The sequence below is a fragment of the Protopterus annectens genome, chromosome 3.part1 (assembly GCF_019279795.1).
Source record: "Protopterus annectens isolate FY-2018-M chromosome 3.part1, PAN1.0, whole genome shotgun sequence".
Lineage (NCBI taxonomy): Eukaryota > Metazoa > Chordata > Ceratodontiformes > Protopteridae > Protopterus > Protopterus annectens.
Genome location: NC_056732.1, coordinates 1,838,862,684 through 1,838,880,161, shown reverse-complemented (window position 1 = coordinate 1,838,880,161; position 17,478 = coordinate 1,838,862,684). Strand labels below are relative to the sequence as shown.

The 17,478-nt window shown below is 41.1% G+C and overlaps 1 protein-coding gene across 1 annotated transcript in view; it reads left to right on the top strand.

The window, feature by feature from the left end:
- Window positions 1-17,478, top strand: part of LOC122797903 (zinc finger protein 28-like) — a 271,838-nt gene that overhangs the window by 111,755 nt on the left and 142,605 nt on the right. The window contains exon 4 of the mRNA XM_044066422.1: window positions 13,051-13,173. Coding sequence (XP_043922357.1) covers window positions 13,051-13,173 — 123 coding nt within the window. The remainder of the gene's footprint in view (window positions 1-13,050; window positions 13,174-17,478) is intronic.

Below are 17,478 nucleotides of genomic sequence, written 5' to 3'. Positions count from 1 at the left end.
CTGTGCCCAGGGTCTTCACAAAGTGCCTGGCCCCAGTAATTGCATTTTGCAGACAGAAAGGAATTCAAATTTATCCGTACCTGGACGACTGCCTGATTCAAGCAGAGAGCAAGGACATTCTTATAAAGCATCTGGTGTTTGTAAAAAAGTTAAGTTGCCTGGGGTACACAGTAAATGAAAAGAAATCAAAACTAGTGCCCTCACAAGAGATAATATATTCCTGGGTGCCAGCTTGAACACAACGGCCCAGATGGCTTATCACATGCCAGACAAGCAAGGACAATTGACTCAATACTTTCAATTGATGGCAACAAAGACCCAACTCCCTGAAAGAAAAATTCTGCAGGCCTTGGGTTACATGGCATCTTGCATACTACTAATTCCATATGCCAGACTGCATATGAGGAAACTACAATGGTACCTAAAGAGTGTATGGTCTCAACACTGTCAAAGTTTGGAAACAGTTATACCACTAATTCCTTGCCTTCAACAGGAGTTTCGATGGTGGGCTCAAGCTTGTCACCTCAGTAAGGGACAGCCTTTTACTCAACCCACAGCCAGGCAAACACTGACAACAGATGCATCGGATTACACCTGGGGAGCACACATGGCAGGAAAATGTATTCAGGGCAAGTGGCCCGCAGAACAAAGGCATCTTCACATCAATCAAAAAGAGATGCTAGCTGTACAAAATGCCCTTATGGCTTTCAAGGACCTGCTGCATCCAGGATAACTACTAGTAAAGACAGACAACACCACAGTTATGTGGTACATAAGCAAGGGGGCACTCACTCCTACCCCCTCTGCAGACAAGCCATGACCTTGTGGAACACAGCTCTAAACTATCAAGTTCATCTGCAAGCACAATTCCTGCCAGGAGAGAAGAACACACACTGGCAGACGACTTAAGCAGAAACATCATGGATCCCCACAAATGGGAGTTGAATCCACAAATATTCAGAATGATAACACAGAAATGGGGGAGCCCGGACATAGATCTGTTTGCATCCCCAATGAACTACCAGCTACAGAAATTCTGCACAAGGAGTTTCCATCCACAAGCATGGAAAGTGGATGCCCTCTCATTCAGCTGGAAAAACCTACAAGTATACGCTTTCCCACCACTACCTCTCCTTCCAAAGGTACTCATAAAAGCCAGACAAGAAGAGCCAAAGATGATCCTGATTGCACCAGATTGGCCAAGACAACACTGGTATGCACCAGATTGGCCAAGACAACACTGGTACCCAATCTTAAAGAATTTAGCACAAGGACCACCCTGGATCTTGCCTCAAATCCCACATCTGTTGACTCAGCACAACAATCAGATACTCCACAGTCAGCTAAAGACCCTAAACCTAGCTGCATGGAAGATTCCTTAGTAAAGCAAGCAATTCCTCTCTCCAAAGCTGTTATGGATGTCATTCTGGAGGCCCGAAGGCCTAGTACCAGGAAAGCCTATTCGGATAAATGGAAGAGATTCTGTGCCTGGAACTAGGCTCACAACCTTGACCCTCTTGTCCCAAACATTCCTCAGATACTACAGTATTTGAGATGCTGGACAAAGGCCTCTCCTTTTCATCCATCAAAATCCACGCCTCTGCCATCTCTGCTCATTACAGCACGATTCCACCAATTTTCTCTAATCTTTTGCTAAAACAGTACCTCAGAGGGGCTAAAAACATAAGACCGCCCCGTAGAGCACCTACTCCAACTTGGGACCTCAACTTTGTTTTGGAAAAATTAACTTTACCTCCTTTTGAGCCAGTTAGCACAGCAGAATTAAAATATATCTCTTGGAAAACTGCTCTGCTCCTGGCAATAACCTCAGCACGAAGAGTTTCAGAATTACAGGCACTAATGACAGTGGAACTTTTCCTCAATTTCCACCAGGACAGGGTGTCTTTAAGAACTAACCCTACATTTATGCCAAAGGTGATATCAAGTGTGGCTCTAAACCAAACTATTAACTTGCCAACTTTTTATCCAAAACCACAGAATAAAGGGGAGAGACTACTGCATTCTTTGGACATTCATAGGCAGTTACGCTTCTACTTGGACAAAACCAAAGCTTTCAGAAAATCTGAGCAATTATTGGTAGCATATGCTGCAGGAGCACAGGGAAAAGCCATTTCTAAACAGACTATTTCAAAATGGATAGGACATTGCATACGTTTTTGCTATACACACCATGGGAATCCTGTACCTAGCAGCATTAGATCTCACTCCACTAGGGCAACAGCCACTTCAACTGCCTACCTCAGAGGAGTACCTACCAAGGATATTTTGGAAGCAGCAACATGGAGTTCTGTGCATAACTTCACCATGCATTACCATCTGCCTATTTACTCTAAATCCAGAGCTGGCTTCGCCACTGCAGTGCTGCAGGGCATAATAGCCACCCCTAATGCCTTATTGAACCAGCCTCCCTACCTCAGCTTTGGGATTCTACCCAAGTGTAATGACTGCAGCAGTGTAACACGATGAACGTAGTACAGTTTTGTACCTACCATAAATGTAGATGTTAGAGTGTAAACACTGCTGCAGTCTAGGTTACCCTCCCTCCTTCCCCTTTTACTTGCTGGTACGTACCCATGTCTTCTACCCTTTACTGCCTATGGGGAGTATTTGCTGGTAACTGAAAGTTGTTTGCTTTTCTTATGTATGTTTTATTAGCAATATAAATTGCCTACCTATTTGGGGGCACCTGACATCTGGGGCAAGAAACACTGAAGAAAATGGCGTCGGCTGCATCTTTTATACCCCTGCCGCACTGACGTTAGGGAGGAGGCGACAGCAACCGAAGCCGGACCAAGACTTTGGAACTCAGGCCGACTGGGGAACCGCCTAACGGCAGGATAACCCAAGTGTAATGACTGCAGCAGTGTCTACACTCGAACATCTACATTTATGGTAGGTACAAAACTGTACTTTCTCTGCACTGCCCTTTGGCTTCTCTACTGCGCCCAGGGTATTCACAAAGTGCCTAGCTCCAGTCATTGCATTTTGCAGGCAAAGAAATATTTAAATATAACAATACCTGGATGATTGTCTAATTCAGGCAGAAAACCAGGACATGCTTTTGAATCCATCTGGCTTTTGTGCAGAGGGTGCTGACTTGTCTGGGGTACCATAAACAAAAATAAATCACACCTGGTACCCTGTCAACAAATTATATTCCTGGGAGCAAGCTTGAATACAACTTCCCAGAAACAAATTCACTTGACAACCTACTTCAAACAAGTGGTCACAAAAACCCTGCTATCTGCAAGGCAAGTACTACAAGCCTTTGGGGTTTATGGCCTCCTGCATTGTTCTAATTCCATATGCAAGACTGCATATGAGGAAACTACAATGGTATCTAAAAAGCCTATGGTGTCAACATTCTCAGGATCTAGAAGCACTGATTCCTATCATTCCTTGTCTACGCCTAGAGTTCCTGTGGTGGGCAGAAGGCTGCCACCAAAACAAGGGACTACCATTCACACTACCCCCCTGCCGCCCAAACCCTAACAGACGCATCAGACTATGCATGTAGGGAGGGCGCACCTGGCAGGAAGTGCATTCAGGGCAAATGGAACCCAATTCAAATGCACCTTCACATCAATCATAAAGAAATGTTAGCTGTACAGAATGCTCTGACAGCCTTCAAGGACCTTTTTCTTCCAGAACAATTAATGGTAAAGACGGACAACACCACTATGCGGTACATAAGCAGGGGGGGGGGTACACATTCTTACCCCCTCTGCAGACTAGCCATGGCATTCTGGAACACAGCCTTGAGCTACCAAGTACATCAGCAAGCTCAATTCCTGCCAGGAAAACTAAATACACTGGCTGATGGACTAAGCAGAACCCTCAGGACCCACACGAGTGGAAACCGGAACCAAGGATTTTCAACATGTTGGCAAGCAGATGGGGGAGCCCAGATATAGACCTGTTTGCCTCCCCCCAGAACGATCAATTGGAAAAATTTTGTGCAAGGACTCACCACAGACAAGCTTGGAAAGAAGTTTTCCAGCTGAAGAACAGAACATCCAATCAGTTTATGCCTTTCCTCCTCTGCCTCTGCTCTCCTAAGTACTACTAAAGATCAAACAAGACAAACCACGGTTGATTTTGATTGCACCAGCCTGGCCACGCCAACACTGGTACCCCCTCCTGTACAGTGTGTCACTGTTGGCCCCATGGCACCTGCCTCAGACTCCTACCCCTGCTGTCTCAGTAGGAGAACCAGATTATGCACCCTCAGCTTCAAACACTGAACCTAGCAGCCTGGCTAATTACCTAAGCTCTCCTTTACCATCCCTCAGTAAACCAGTGATGGATGTCATTTTAGAGGCAGAGAGGCCTAGTACTAGAAAATCTTATGCTGAAAAATGGAAAAGATTCTGTGCCTGGAACCAATCTCAAGGGATGAGCACAGTAGTGCCCAATTTACCTCAAATTTTACATTACTTAACTGCAATTCTTCACAAGGGCCTGTCTTTTGCCTCAATAAAAATTCACGCCTCAGCCATTTCAGCTCATCATAACACAGAACCTCCCCTCTTTTCTCTTCCATTGCTCAAGCAGTTCCTCAGAGGGGCCAAAAATCTAAGACCACCCAGGAGAGCTCCAACTCCAGCCTGGGACCTTAACTTTGTATTGGAGAAACTCACCCTTCCTCCTTTCGAGCCTACTGCAACTGCAGATTTAAAATTCCTTTCTGGGAAACAGCTTCCATTTTAGCCATCACTTCAGCAAGAATGGTATCTGAATTACAGGTCCTTATGGCAGTGGAGTCTTTCATCATCTTTCATACGGACAGGGTGTCCCTCAGGACCAATCCCTCTTTCATGCCAAAGGTGGTATCCATTGTGGCCTTCAATCAGTCCATTCATTTGCCTACCTGTTTTCCTAATCCACAGAACAAAGGAAAACTGATACTGCACTCCTTAGATGTGCACAGACAACTTAGATTCTACTTGGACAGGTCTAAACCTCAAAGGAAATCTGAACAACTGCTGGTGGCATTTGCTACAGGGACACAGGGGAAGGCTATTTCAAAGCAAACTATCTCCAAATGGGTAGGCCATTGCATTCACTTCTGCTATGAGCACCATGTTAAACCTATCCCACAGGGGATCAGATCCCACTTAAGCAGGACTGTATCTACCTCTACAGCCTTTCTCGGAGGCGTACCTACCAGGGACATCCTAGAAGCTGCTACCTGGAGTTCTGTACATACTTTCACCAAGCATTACCATTTGTCAATTTTCTCTAAATCCAGAGCTGGCTTTGCCACTGCAGTTTTGCAGGGCTTTATAGCTGGTCCGAATGCTATCTAAATTCCTCCTCCCATCCTTAGCTTTGGGAATCTACCCAAATTTAATGACTGCAACAGTGAAACACGAAGAACATAGTACAGTTGTGTACACGTACCATAAATGTAGATGTTAGAGTTTATTCACTGTTGAAGTCCTAGTTACCCTCACTCCAGCCCACTGACTTCATTTGGCTATACCTCTTCTCTCATTTTCAATGCTTAAAAGCGTTTTGGTGTTTTTGCTTTTTTGTTTGAGGTATAACCTTGTACATTTATAGATTTAATTGCCTCCCATTATGGGGGCACCTGAGATCTGGGGCAAGAAAAACTGAAAAAAATGATCACAAATGTAAGGGAGTATCAGAAGGTTGCAGGAGCCCCATACTGAGGGAGAGCATGGGAGAAGAAAGCCATGTAGTGAACCATAGGAGTTACGGACATGATGTTATCTGCATAGAAATCAAAACCAGTGTAGGAATGGGTGAGTAAGGGTGATAAAGGATGAAAAAGAAGATAGATGTATAAAGAGTTAAGAGACAAGAAAGCTACTTTTTTGCTATTGTAGCAAGTTGCCCATGAGGCAGCCTACTGTGAGGGAGTGTTTTGTAGCCTGGGAGAGAACTCTTTTACTGCTGGTGAAAACAGAGCCATTAAACAGGCTGATAGAAGGGGAGGCGCTCTCTCTGCTATTAGGCGTATGAAAATATTGACTTGTCATGGTGCTGATGGATTCCCTTTAGATATTTACAAAGTAGTAGAGTGGGAGGAAGGTAAAGTTGTTGCCTACATTGTTTAAGGAGATTAGAAAAGGGGTCTTTTTACCTGGGACCATGACTGAGGCCATCATAGCTGGATTGCCTAAGTTGAAAGGCTTCTGGAGAGTTTGGCAAATTTTTGAGCAATTTAATTCTGCAGTGTATATGCTAAACTGTTTTTTGCATGAGTGCTTATATTGAGGCTATATAGAGCACTGCCTAAACTAGTAGGCCAAAAATAGGCAGGCTTTATTCCATAAATTGTTAGCGTTCGCCTCTAAACGTATAGTACGGGCAAATAAGCAGTGTAAAAGAAGAGTGGATTGGTTTAATATTTGATGACCAGGTAAGAAGGCTGGTCTTTTGACCCTTTTTCAGCCACAACCCAGGCTCACGAAGAAGAAATGTAGCGGTCTGTCCCCACGTGCAGAGTTGAAAAAAAATAATGCAGTACAGAGGGTGTGTGTGTGTGTGTGTGTGTGTGTGTGTGTGTGTGTGTGTGTGTGTGTGTGTGTGTGTGTGTGTGTGTATGTGTGTGTGTATATATATATATATATATATATATATATATATATATATATATATATATATATATATATATATATATATATATATATATATATATATACACATATATATATCTACATATACATATATATATATATATATATATATATATATATATATATATATATATATATATATATATACACATATATATATCTACATATACATATATATATATATATATAGATATGTATATATATATATATATATATATATATATATATATATATATATATATATATATATATATATATTGGAACTTACTACAGAGAATGTAGTACACAGAAAAAATTATGCAAGAAGTCATAGAAAAATATGTACAATAGTAGAAAATCAACAGACAGTACCATAGGTACAATATTAGAATATCAGTTGTAATTACAGTAGTAGAAGTGAAGACTTCTAGAAAAGTTTTCGGAAATTAACTTGTTTAGTGGTATTAACTACTGTCATGGAAAAATTTGCAGGTGGATTTTTAAAGAAGATGTTCTTTGATGGCTTTTTTAAAGTTCATTTATTTATTTGTGTGTCTGTGTGCTGCAACTCCCTGTCTGGAAAATGTTCCTCACAGCAGTTTTAAAAATGGGCAAAGAAGGGAGAACAAGCTGTTTTGTGAGTTTGAGATTGCATGTCATCTTGGAATGTCAGTCTTACAGAGGGACAGCAGCCTTGTTTTCAAGCCTTGAAATTAAGTATAGTTAGAAGTAGAATAACCCTGTTAGATACAGAAAGCAGTTAATGTTTCAAGTAACTTGCAGTGGTAAGGAATCATCCATTAGGGTAAATTTACAGATTTTATTCTCTGTCGTTTGAATCTATGGATGCTGTATGCAGAACATAATACCAGGAAAGAGAGACACCATATTCCAATTTGGGAATCGATGTCTGATTTTTAGGTGGTATGGAGCAGAGTTCAAGATAAAACCAAAAACATAGAAGTATGCAATGCTAACTGGGCCCTTGGTGAGAAAATGACTGATCCTGTAAAAAAAGCTTCAGTTGGGCTCTCACTTTGTTTCAGAGTCAGTGTGAGATATGAAGAAAAGAGCTAGTTCAAGAGTAAGGCCTGGGTGTTTCTATTTGGTGACATTGGGAGTATTACTAGTACATGCATCATTTGTATGAAGAGGTGGAATGGTTGGTCATTTCTTTGTTGTAGAGAAGATCATGAGACCAGTTTACTTAGGGTCGATTTAGAAGTTAAATGAACATAGTTCAACTACATAGCTGACTGAAGTCATCCTGCAAGTTGTTTTTTAGATCTATGTGGGAAGTACTTAATTTGTAAAAGAAGTGTATCATTTGCATAAATAAATAGTTTGAGCTTTAGCAGTTCAAGAGAGAGGTCATGGTCAAGGAGGTAGAAGAGAAGTAGACCCAACACAAATTCTTAAGGGGCTTCTTTGTTAAGAGTGCATATAGAGGAAATTGAGTTGTAATAGATGTGATGCCCCTGCACTGGCCCAGTAATCAAGGAGCCTCAGTCCTTACCACTAACACCAGTGAGGGACGTACACATTGGGAAGATTACAAGTACACACACAGTAAAGTACAATTTCCCTTGAGAGCACACAGAGATCACAGTCAGTCTGGGGATGGTTTTTGCCTCTTTCTCCAGATCCCCAATAAGACTCCCCACTGGCACAGCTATAGGGTTAAGATTACAACTGAGTGGTCAAGCCAAAACCCCCAGCACCCTCTCTGTCCTACCAGTGCTTTGTGTCCCTGCCCAAGTAGCTGACACACGCACACTTTTAGATTTGATTTATATACAAACACACAGACACACCTGGGGAAGGCTGGCACAGGTTTACTAGCTATCCGCCTTCTACCCTGACTCTAAGGTAGTTATCACTGCCACCAACCACTACTTATCAGCTACTTTAAGGCCATTACAAAGGGTGCCCAATCCTACTGTATAATGTTACTATTATCCAAATGGTGTGACCAAGAACAAGGCTATTTAGTTGTTGGCCTGTACAATGTCACCAAATACATTTGCAAGTATTTTAAGAGCTTAAATGTGTCTCACAAATACCAGCAGCAAAGATAGATTTAAATATATTTAATAATAAGTTATTGTTATCTTGTTTATTTAACACAGTGATACAGAAAACATTTAAACTAATCTTTGCTATATTCTTATCTATATCTAAAATAAATTACTGTAATCTAATTACTTACTATTAGCAAGGCAAGTACAGATGATGATGAGTGGATGTTGACAAAATATAAAATGCAAAGCCTTTCTCCGAGAGAGTTCTTAAATTAATAATCAACATTATTGCTGGGTTAACTTGGATGATATCACTCTTTGCCCCATGACTTTAGTTCCCAGGCTAAACAGATGCTTAGAATTTAGCACCTCTGTGTCAAAAATGCATATCTCTCAGAAGTGTGCAGCTGCTAAGAAGTCATAGAGCAATAAAAACAATTTGCATTTTGAACATAGCAATTACTTTTCTCCAAGACAATAGAAAAACCTTCTAGCTCTAGACATCCTGTTTCCTTACTGCATTAACTAATTTTATAGCACATCGTAAAACACTAATTTCAACTTATTTTCTTGAAGTTTTGCAAGTTAACTCTGCATGTTCCAGCTTCTACTATTAAAACATACATTAGCACAGGTATATAGTTTATATACATTTCTGTTCTTTCCCAGTACAGTACATCGTGGTTACATTCTTGAAGCTCAGTACGTAACATACAGTTCTCTTAACATTTGTAAGACAAACATATGAATCATATTAGTATTCACATATGACATATGATTATTTACAAAATTTTAGATAGCTGGGCTAGCAGTGTCAAATTTCTATATAAATCATAATATTTTCAAGTGAAATGACCATGTAATTATTTAAAAAATTCCAGATAGCTAGACTGGCAGTATTTCCCTGGTGTCACAACAGACATGAAAGGATTTGGCTTGTAGATGGTTCTGAAACCAGGAAATGGTGTAGTTTTGTCTTGTGAGCTTGTTAAGGAGGATCTTATGATTTGATAGTTTTGAATACCATTGTCATATCTACATAGAGGCCTGCTTAGATATGACCTTCCTTCATGTTGTATTAGATGTTGTCACTGGCCAATAGGAGGGCTGTAAAAGTCCTAAATGCATTGGAAAAGCCATGCTGTGTTTTGCTTATTAATCATAACTGTTAACGTAATTTAGGAGTTACTTGCATAGTAGTGTTTCATATATTTTTGCAATGGACTTCACATTAGAGATAGGTCTGTAATTGTTTAATTCTTAGGGAGTAGTGATTTTAAAGATCAGGATTATAAAAGCATGTTAGAAAGCTGAGGGAACAGAGGGAAACGTGAGAGAAATTACAGGCAGACGCATGAGAGAAGTTACAGATGTGAAAGAGGTTTAGCATTTTTTTTTCAGCAGCTACTTTCAAGAAAGTGGAATTTAGCTTAGAGAATGTGGAACTAGAAATATGGATGATATTTTGAAGGTTTTTGCTATGGTAAGTTAGGACTTTTTGTCATGTGCCATAGAACAACTGGGTTGGAAGGGTTGCTTCTTGAAAGCAGTCATGGCCTTGTAAAAAAAGGATTGCTACTTGAATATCAGTTAATCAGGGAACTTTAGACTAAGTATCTCCAGAGAATAACATGCCAGCGCTGCCCACTATCTCCTATTCTATTCCTATTAGTCATGGATGATTTGACACAGGGACTAAGGAAGTATTTAGAAGGATGGGATGTGGCAGCTAGGAATACCAGCATAAAAATCTTTGCTCATGTTTGCATGTTGCTGATGGATTATGTTGAATTATTGCTGCCAGGAATGTGAGTTATTTAAACAGCTTGGGAAGGAGACGAGACTTTATCACCCAAAAAAATCCATGTTACTTGCAGAAAGATAAAAACAGCATGGAAAGTTAATGATGGCATTTCGATCTTCAAAAGGGGAAACATACTTTGGGACAAAAGTGTATCCAACATTCAGAGAACTGAAGAAAGAAAACTTCACAGAATTAATGTAGAGGGTGAGGAGAATGTTGGATAGCTGGTCAAAACGATAAATTCCTTGGGAGCAAGAGTTGCAACTATTAGGGTGATGTTGCCCCACTTTTTTTGATGTTTTGTGACCTGAGTGAGTGTGTCCCAATGATACATGTATAGGTGTAGTACAGAGAACCTATGAATATGTTTTGTGGGTAGGAAGGAAGCTCAGATAGGTGTAGAGGAAGGCATTGGGCTGATAACATATAAGGAGTTTGTGGAATGTCTGTTTTTAGGAGGTGTGCAGCAACATTCAAGATAAACCAAAGACTTACAGGCATGCAATCAGAGGGACTGGGATGTGGGTATTTGGGGAAATAGCTAGGATAGGTAATAGGACAGGATTTTGAGATTTGGAAGAAGGTCAAAGTTAGCATGATAGGCTGTGTATAAATGAAAGGGTATTGGGGAAATAAAGCCCACAACATTTTTGCAGAGCACTAGAGATGTGGGAGTAAGAGTGATTGGTGTCTGTAGGAGATTTAGTGGACAAGAGTGAATGAATATGCTAACTGATATTCATGTGCCATGTCAAAAGTTGGTGTTTAAGTGAGTAGTGGATTGGGGGGCCTAGTACATAGTGAATACAGGGTGGAAAAGAGAGAATACAGGATGGAAAAGAGAGATAGAGACTAGAAAGCGCAAACGGGATATAAGCAGGACAAAGAAGAGATGAATTACTGTTGTAAGAATAATTGGTTGGGGGGTAGGATCATGACACTTGATTGCATAGTAAGTGGACTAATAATTATAATACCCATTTGTTAATCAGGTAGGCCCACTGGGCACAACATTTATTAACCACGTAAGCCCACTGGACACACAGTCCTTATCAGGGGCTACACAGATGTAGTGTCTGGTTAAGTAACATTCAAGGTCACACAGTGGGCAAAGGAGGGGTGAAAGAATCGAACCCTGAACCACAGGAACTACTGCTCACAGCCTTAAATCTCTGAGCCAACTGACTAAGGGGGGTGACTTGTGGAAGTTAAATGAAACGTAGGAGAAAGGCTTGACGATTGTGAGTAGATTTAAAGTAGTAAGCCCAGTATTTGATTTGCATCAGAGGTTTCTCCACAGCAGGTATAGAATCCTTTGAAGATGGTAGGAAATGGGATGGTTGACAGGAAGATATTGGAGGCATGAGGAGTCTGATGCTGGTCGGCAGCATGTGCAGTGGGAGTGACACTGTGTGGCAGGTGAGCTCTGGGGTGATTTTGAAGTACACTCCAATTTGTGGGAATCAGCCAATCAGTGATTGGATATTTTGTATTTTTGGTGTTGCTACCACTCAAAGGGATCAAATAGAAATAACAGACTACAACAGCAGCTACACACAGTACTTTTAAAAAAAGAAACCCCAATGATAGAAGGCATCCGACGGAATACAGCTGGGTAGAACTGAGTAATGTGGGTAGGTAAAGAAAGTGATTAGGAATGAAAAAAGGGCCAAGTGGGAAAGAACACAAGCTGTGTGGGGTGAGTAGGAAGCACTGGAGGAAAAGGGATATGACCAAAATTGCAAGGAAGAAGTCCTTGGGTAAGAGTAAGCCAAGAAAGAAATGGACCATGTAGTGGATCGTTCAACACTTTTCAGTGGGGTAACTGAAATTATTTGAAGGTATCCTCGGATGTGTCTTTGGAACAGTGCAGAAACGAGCGGAGTCTGTTTTACTTTTGATTCATGAAGGCTGGGAGATGTGGTCTACAGTCTTTACAATGAACGTGACTGTGGATTAATACAAAATTTCCAGTGTTTGTGGTATTCTGGAAACCAGTTGTGTTTAGTGCCTGGTAATCCGAAAATATTGCAAGATCTGTCAAGACAGTCCATGTTTTCTGAAAACTTTAAGGAATAGTTTCTAAATTTGTTATACTTAAATAAAAATGGGAAAAACACAAGTCACACAGACACACAGATGCACTTTATTGAGGGAGGCAGCTGCTGATGCTGTTAAACCTGCAGTTAGTTAAACTCCTACATCTCTGCAGTGATTGCATGCTTTATGGTTGTATACAGAACTAGATTGTGACAGGAAAAGTTGTTTTTAACTAGTCAATTTATCTTGTTAGAAAGTTTATAAACATGAATAATGTGCAATAAAAATTAATATTTCTGACATCATTGTTGAGGAAGAAACTGGTGCACATATTGCATCCATGCAGGGAAAACAGGAGATTAAATGTTTAAGAAAAGTTGTGTAGGAAAAGACACAGTAATTTAAGAATATGAAAATACTGAAAGTAATTCCAGAAGTAATCAAGTCTGCAACAACGTTGTTCTAATGTGCTTTTATCACTTATCAGCTGTGCATGAATAAACTAAGATGACTGTAGTGTAAACATACTTGGAAGGATACATTTTTAACTACCGAGGTTTTGTTAATTTGTGTTTTCCAGGGTATAACATTCCACTGAAGCAACTTCATGTATTTCTTGCAAGGTTTGAGTCCATTCCATCTGGTAATACAGAAGGAGGTGGAACTTTACAGGAGGAGGGCCTTCCCGATGGCATGAATGATGGTAAGTTGCTGGCCAGGTACTTACTTCTTTGGATCCCCCTGTTCATGGCTAGGAGAAAGTTAAGATTCTGGAACAGGTAGCAAAGGAAGTGTGCTCTTAGGGATGGCAGCAGCAGTCTACCAAAAAACAGAAAAGCACCACAAATATAGAGTGCTGTATTAGGTGTTACAATAAGAAAATGTACCTAAAATGTGCCTAAATCTATCAGTCACATCAAGGCTGTTGGATCCACTTTTATGGCCACATTTTTAGGTGTTGACCTTTGAAAACTAGAAATAATAGCTACTGAAGCAGTGCTGAAAGCAGAGAAGGGGGTGAGCAGCAGAAAAAAGGTTTGCTGAACAGACTGTATCTCTGATCTGCATGGACCCATTTCAGTCATCCTGGAAGCACTCACTGGTTAAATGTCTTTCTCAGTGTCGCGCACTAAGTAACTGAGGCTGTAGGAAGCAGTAACAGGACTAAATAAGGGTATAGGTGCATCATGCAGTCTTAAACCTGTGTGCCTAGAGACATAAAAATGACCTGAGTTGAGTAAAAAGAGCACTGAAATTACGAGCAGCGGGAGGGTGAGCAACACTGAAGAACATGGTACTGAAGGCTGGGGGTGAGCAGTACTACAGAACATGGTGAGGTACTGAAGGCTGGGGGTGAGCATTACTACAGAACATGATGTACTGAAGGCTGGGGGTTAGCAGTACTACAGAACATGGTGAGGTACTGAAGGCTGGGGGTGAGCAGTACTACAGAACGTGGTGTGGTAATGAAGGCTGGGAGTGAGCAGTACTACAGAACGTGGTGTGGTACTGAAGGCTGGGAGTGAGCAGTACTACAGAACATGGTGTGGTTCTGAAGGCTGGGGGTGAGCAGTACTACAGAACGTGGTGTGGTACTGAAGGTTGGGGGTGTGCAGTACTACAGAACGTGGTGTGGTACTGAAGGCTGGGGTGAGCAGTACTACAGAACGTGGTGTGGTACTGAAGGCTGGGGTGAGCAGTACTATAGAACATGGTGAGGTACTGAAGGCTGGGAGTGAGCAGTACTACAGAACATGGTGTGGTACTGAAGGCTGGGGTGAGCAGTACTACAGAACGTGGTGTGGTACTGAAGGCTGGGGGTTAGCAGTACTACAGAACATGGTGAGGTACTGAAGGCTGGGGGTGAGCAGTACTACAGAACATGGTGTGGTACTGAAGGCTGGGGGTGTGCAGTACTACAGAACATGGTGAGGTACTGAAGGCTGGGGGTGTGCAGTACTACAGAACATGGTGAGGTACTGAAGGCTGGGGGTGAGCAGTACTACAGAACATGGTGAGGTACTGAAGGCTGGGTGTTAGCAGTACTACAGAACATGGTGAGGTACTGAAGGCTGAGAGTGAGCAGTACTACAGAACATGGTGTAGTACTGAAGGGTCTGGGTGAGCAGTACTGCAGAGCATGGTGTGGTACTGAAGGATGTGGGTGGGAAGTACTGCAGAATATGGTGAGGTACTGAAGATAGGGGTGAGCAGTATTGCAGAACATGGTGTAGTACTGAAGGGTCTGGGTGAGCAGTACTGCAGACCATGGTGTGGTACTGAAGGTTGGGGGTGTGCAGTACTACAGAACATGGTGTGGTACTGAAGTCTGGGAGTGGGTAGTACTACAGAACATGGTGTGGTACTGAAGGCTGGGGGTGTGCAGTACTACATAAGGCTGGGGGTGTGCAGTACTGCAGAACATGGTGTGGTAGTTCAGACTGGTCTGGGTGAGCTAAATGTAAGAGTCCCAGGTAGAGCATAACAGCACAAGGCTTACTAGTGATGATGCCCTAGGAAACTCAGGCCATAAAATTCCTAGAAAGACTGTTCTCATCTTCTGCTTGTGCTGAGCTGAACAAGCAGGAGTTTGTTTGCCTCCTATGGTTTGATCAGTCCAGTCAGCAAAAAAAAGCTTTGAGAGAAGAATTAGTGGTTATGTGTGCCATTAGTGTTGAACCAAACGGACACAAACCACTTCCCAGTGCTTTATTGGGTAACATGCATACTAGTAGTAGTTGTGCATTTTGTTTTCTTATCTGAAGGGAAACATAGAATTCTGTACAAAAATAGAGAGATATGGCCACTGCAGTAAATGTAAAGGGGAATCACTAATGTTTGAAGTTTGATGCTTAATTAAGGCACCTCACAGCACAACACAAGGTAGCTGATGGAAAGAGATCATGAGACTTTGTTGTCTGCCTGATTCTGTAGCTACTGTATTGCATCTGACTCCCTCCCCAATTTCATCCAATTTCTTTAGTAATCCCAAGCTGATTTAAAAGCCTTAGTTGAGGTCTTAGTTTGCACCTTTTTCAGTAAGTGATTGCACAGACCAATCATTCTTTGTTATAAAAAAGTTATTTCTTGTTCACCTCCTTTTTAACGTAGAGTTGACAAAAATCTGTCCTTTCAGAAGCACGTCATACTGGATTGTATCTGTAATGAGCAACCAGAAAAGTGTCATTCCATAAGGGTATATGATGTAGTTTTCACTGACCATTGTAATGTGGCTATTGTCTTCTCAGTCAGTCCACATAAATGTAAGGGTCATGTGATCAAATGTCTGGATCCTGAAAATACAGCAGAAAGGCCACCTCTGAAATATGTTTGATTGTAGTTATTGATGTCTGGTAACATGGCAGAAAGAATGCAATATTGGAATACTTTTTTAATATCTTATTACCCCCTTGGGTAAATTTTATCCTATCAAGACCATACAGGATAAAGGAATTTCTGCTCCTTTGGGAGCACTTGAGTTCAGGCAGGTATTTGCTGAAATGCACAGTGTTAAGGGAGTCACACTTTAGAAGATTAGAACCACTTATTTTATATGGGGGATTATGGTAAAATAGTGTCAATGAAGCAAATCATCATCATCCCACCTTTCCTAATTTTCTACATGGGGTCAAGGTTATATCTCTTGGTTCTATAACACACTGTAATCTTCTTTGATGGTCATCCCCATGTTTCACAGGTCTTGTCTGAAACCGTCCATCCATCACTTTGACGGATGCCCTTGTCTGCACTTGCCTTCCTCCTGTCTGTTAAGGAAAGCTACTTTCCTGAAAAAGACAACTTACTTCTTGCCTTACTAGCAAACCCTAAAGAATTTTTAAGGGAAATAACTTTGCTGAAAGGAGTAGTCTGAAAGTAGTTTCTCTTCTAGATATCCAAGGCAGGAGGTGGCTGAACCCAAAAATAATTACTGAAATTTTTGCTGTTGTCTACAGACAGTTGCTGGGCTACTCATTAGATGTTAAAGGCTGTGGCGTTTGAAGGACAGGAAAAACCTGTCATGAGTTTTCAACAGACTTTGCAAGAGTGTTTATTTCCAAAATAAATATGTATGGCTTTGAGAAGTAGTAACTGCCATCCAAATTGTCTGTGCCCTAAATTCGTATGGTCATTTAACACTTGAGCTGATTCGTTATTAATGTCTTTTCTATAGACATTATTCCAGAACTGTAGAAACCATTAATGTAATGTCACCCATTTTTATATTATCAGAAGAATTTGTAATAAAAACAGAAATTCTCTGTGTACCTAGCATGTTACTCCCCAGAGATAGTAGTTACTACAGAAACTTGAGTAAAGCTAGAAATAAGTGATATATTACCTCCAAATTTCAGTATAACCCACTTGGATAGAAAAAGTAAGTGTGGAGGTGGCATAGTCATAATATATAAAAATAATCTAAAGTAAGTCTTTATGCCAGCCAAATTCCAAAGTATCATAATGCAGAAGTCATCATTTCTTGCGTCAGACTAAATAGCAAAAAGACCGTGCATTATAGGAATGTATATTCGTCCAGAAAGCGACATAAGCATAAATGCAAACTTTCTTCACTGGCTATCTCGGAACCTAAACCATAAAACCATTATTATGGGCGACATGAAAATCGACCGTCAATCATTTAACATAGCCACTCCCTCCATCTCACTAAATCTTCCAACTAATCAACTGTGGTGCTACAAGAATAGACAAATTCTAATCAACAGTCTACATTGGACTAGATTTGTCTGATTAATGCAGCCATACACAATCTACAGTGAACTGGATTCATACGAGTAATTTGGTCTGTGATGCCCCTGCACTAGCCCAATAATCAAGGAGCCTCAATCTTCACCACTAGCACCAGTTAGGAACGTCCACATTGGGAGGATGACAAGTACACACATAGTAAAGTACAATTTCCCTTAAGAGCACAGAGAGATCAGTCAGTCAGTCTGGGGCTGGTTTTCTTTCTTCAGATCCCCAGTAAGACTCCCCACTGGCACAGCTGTAG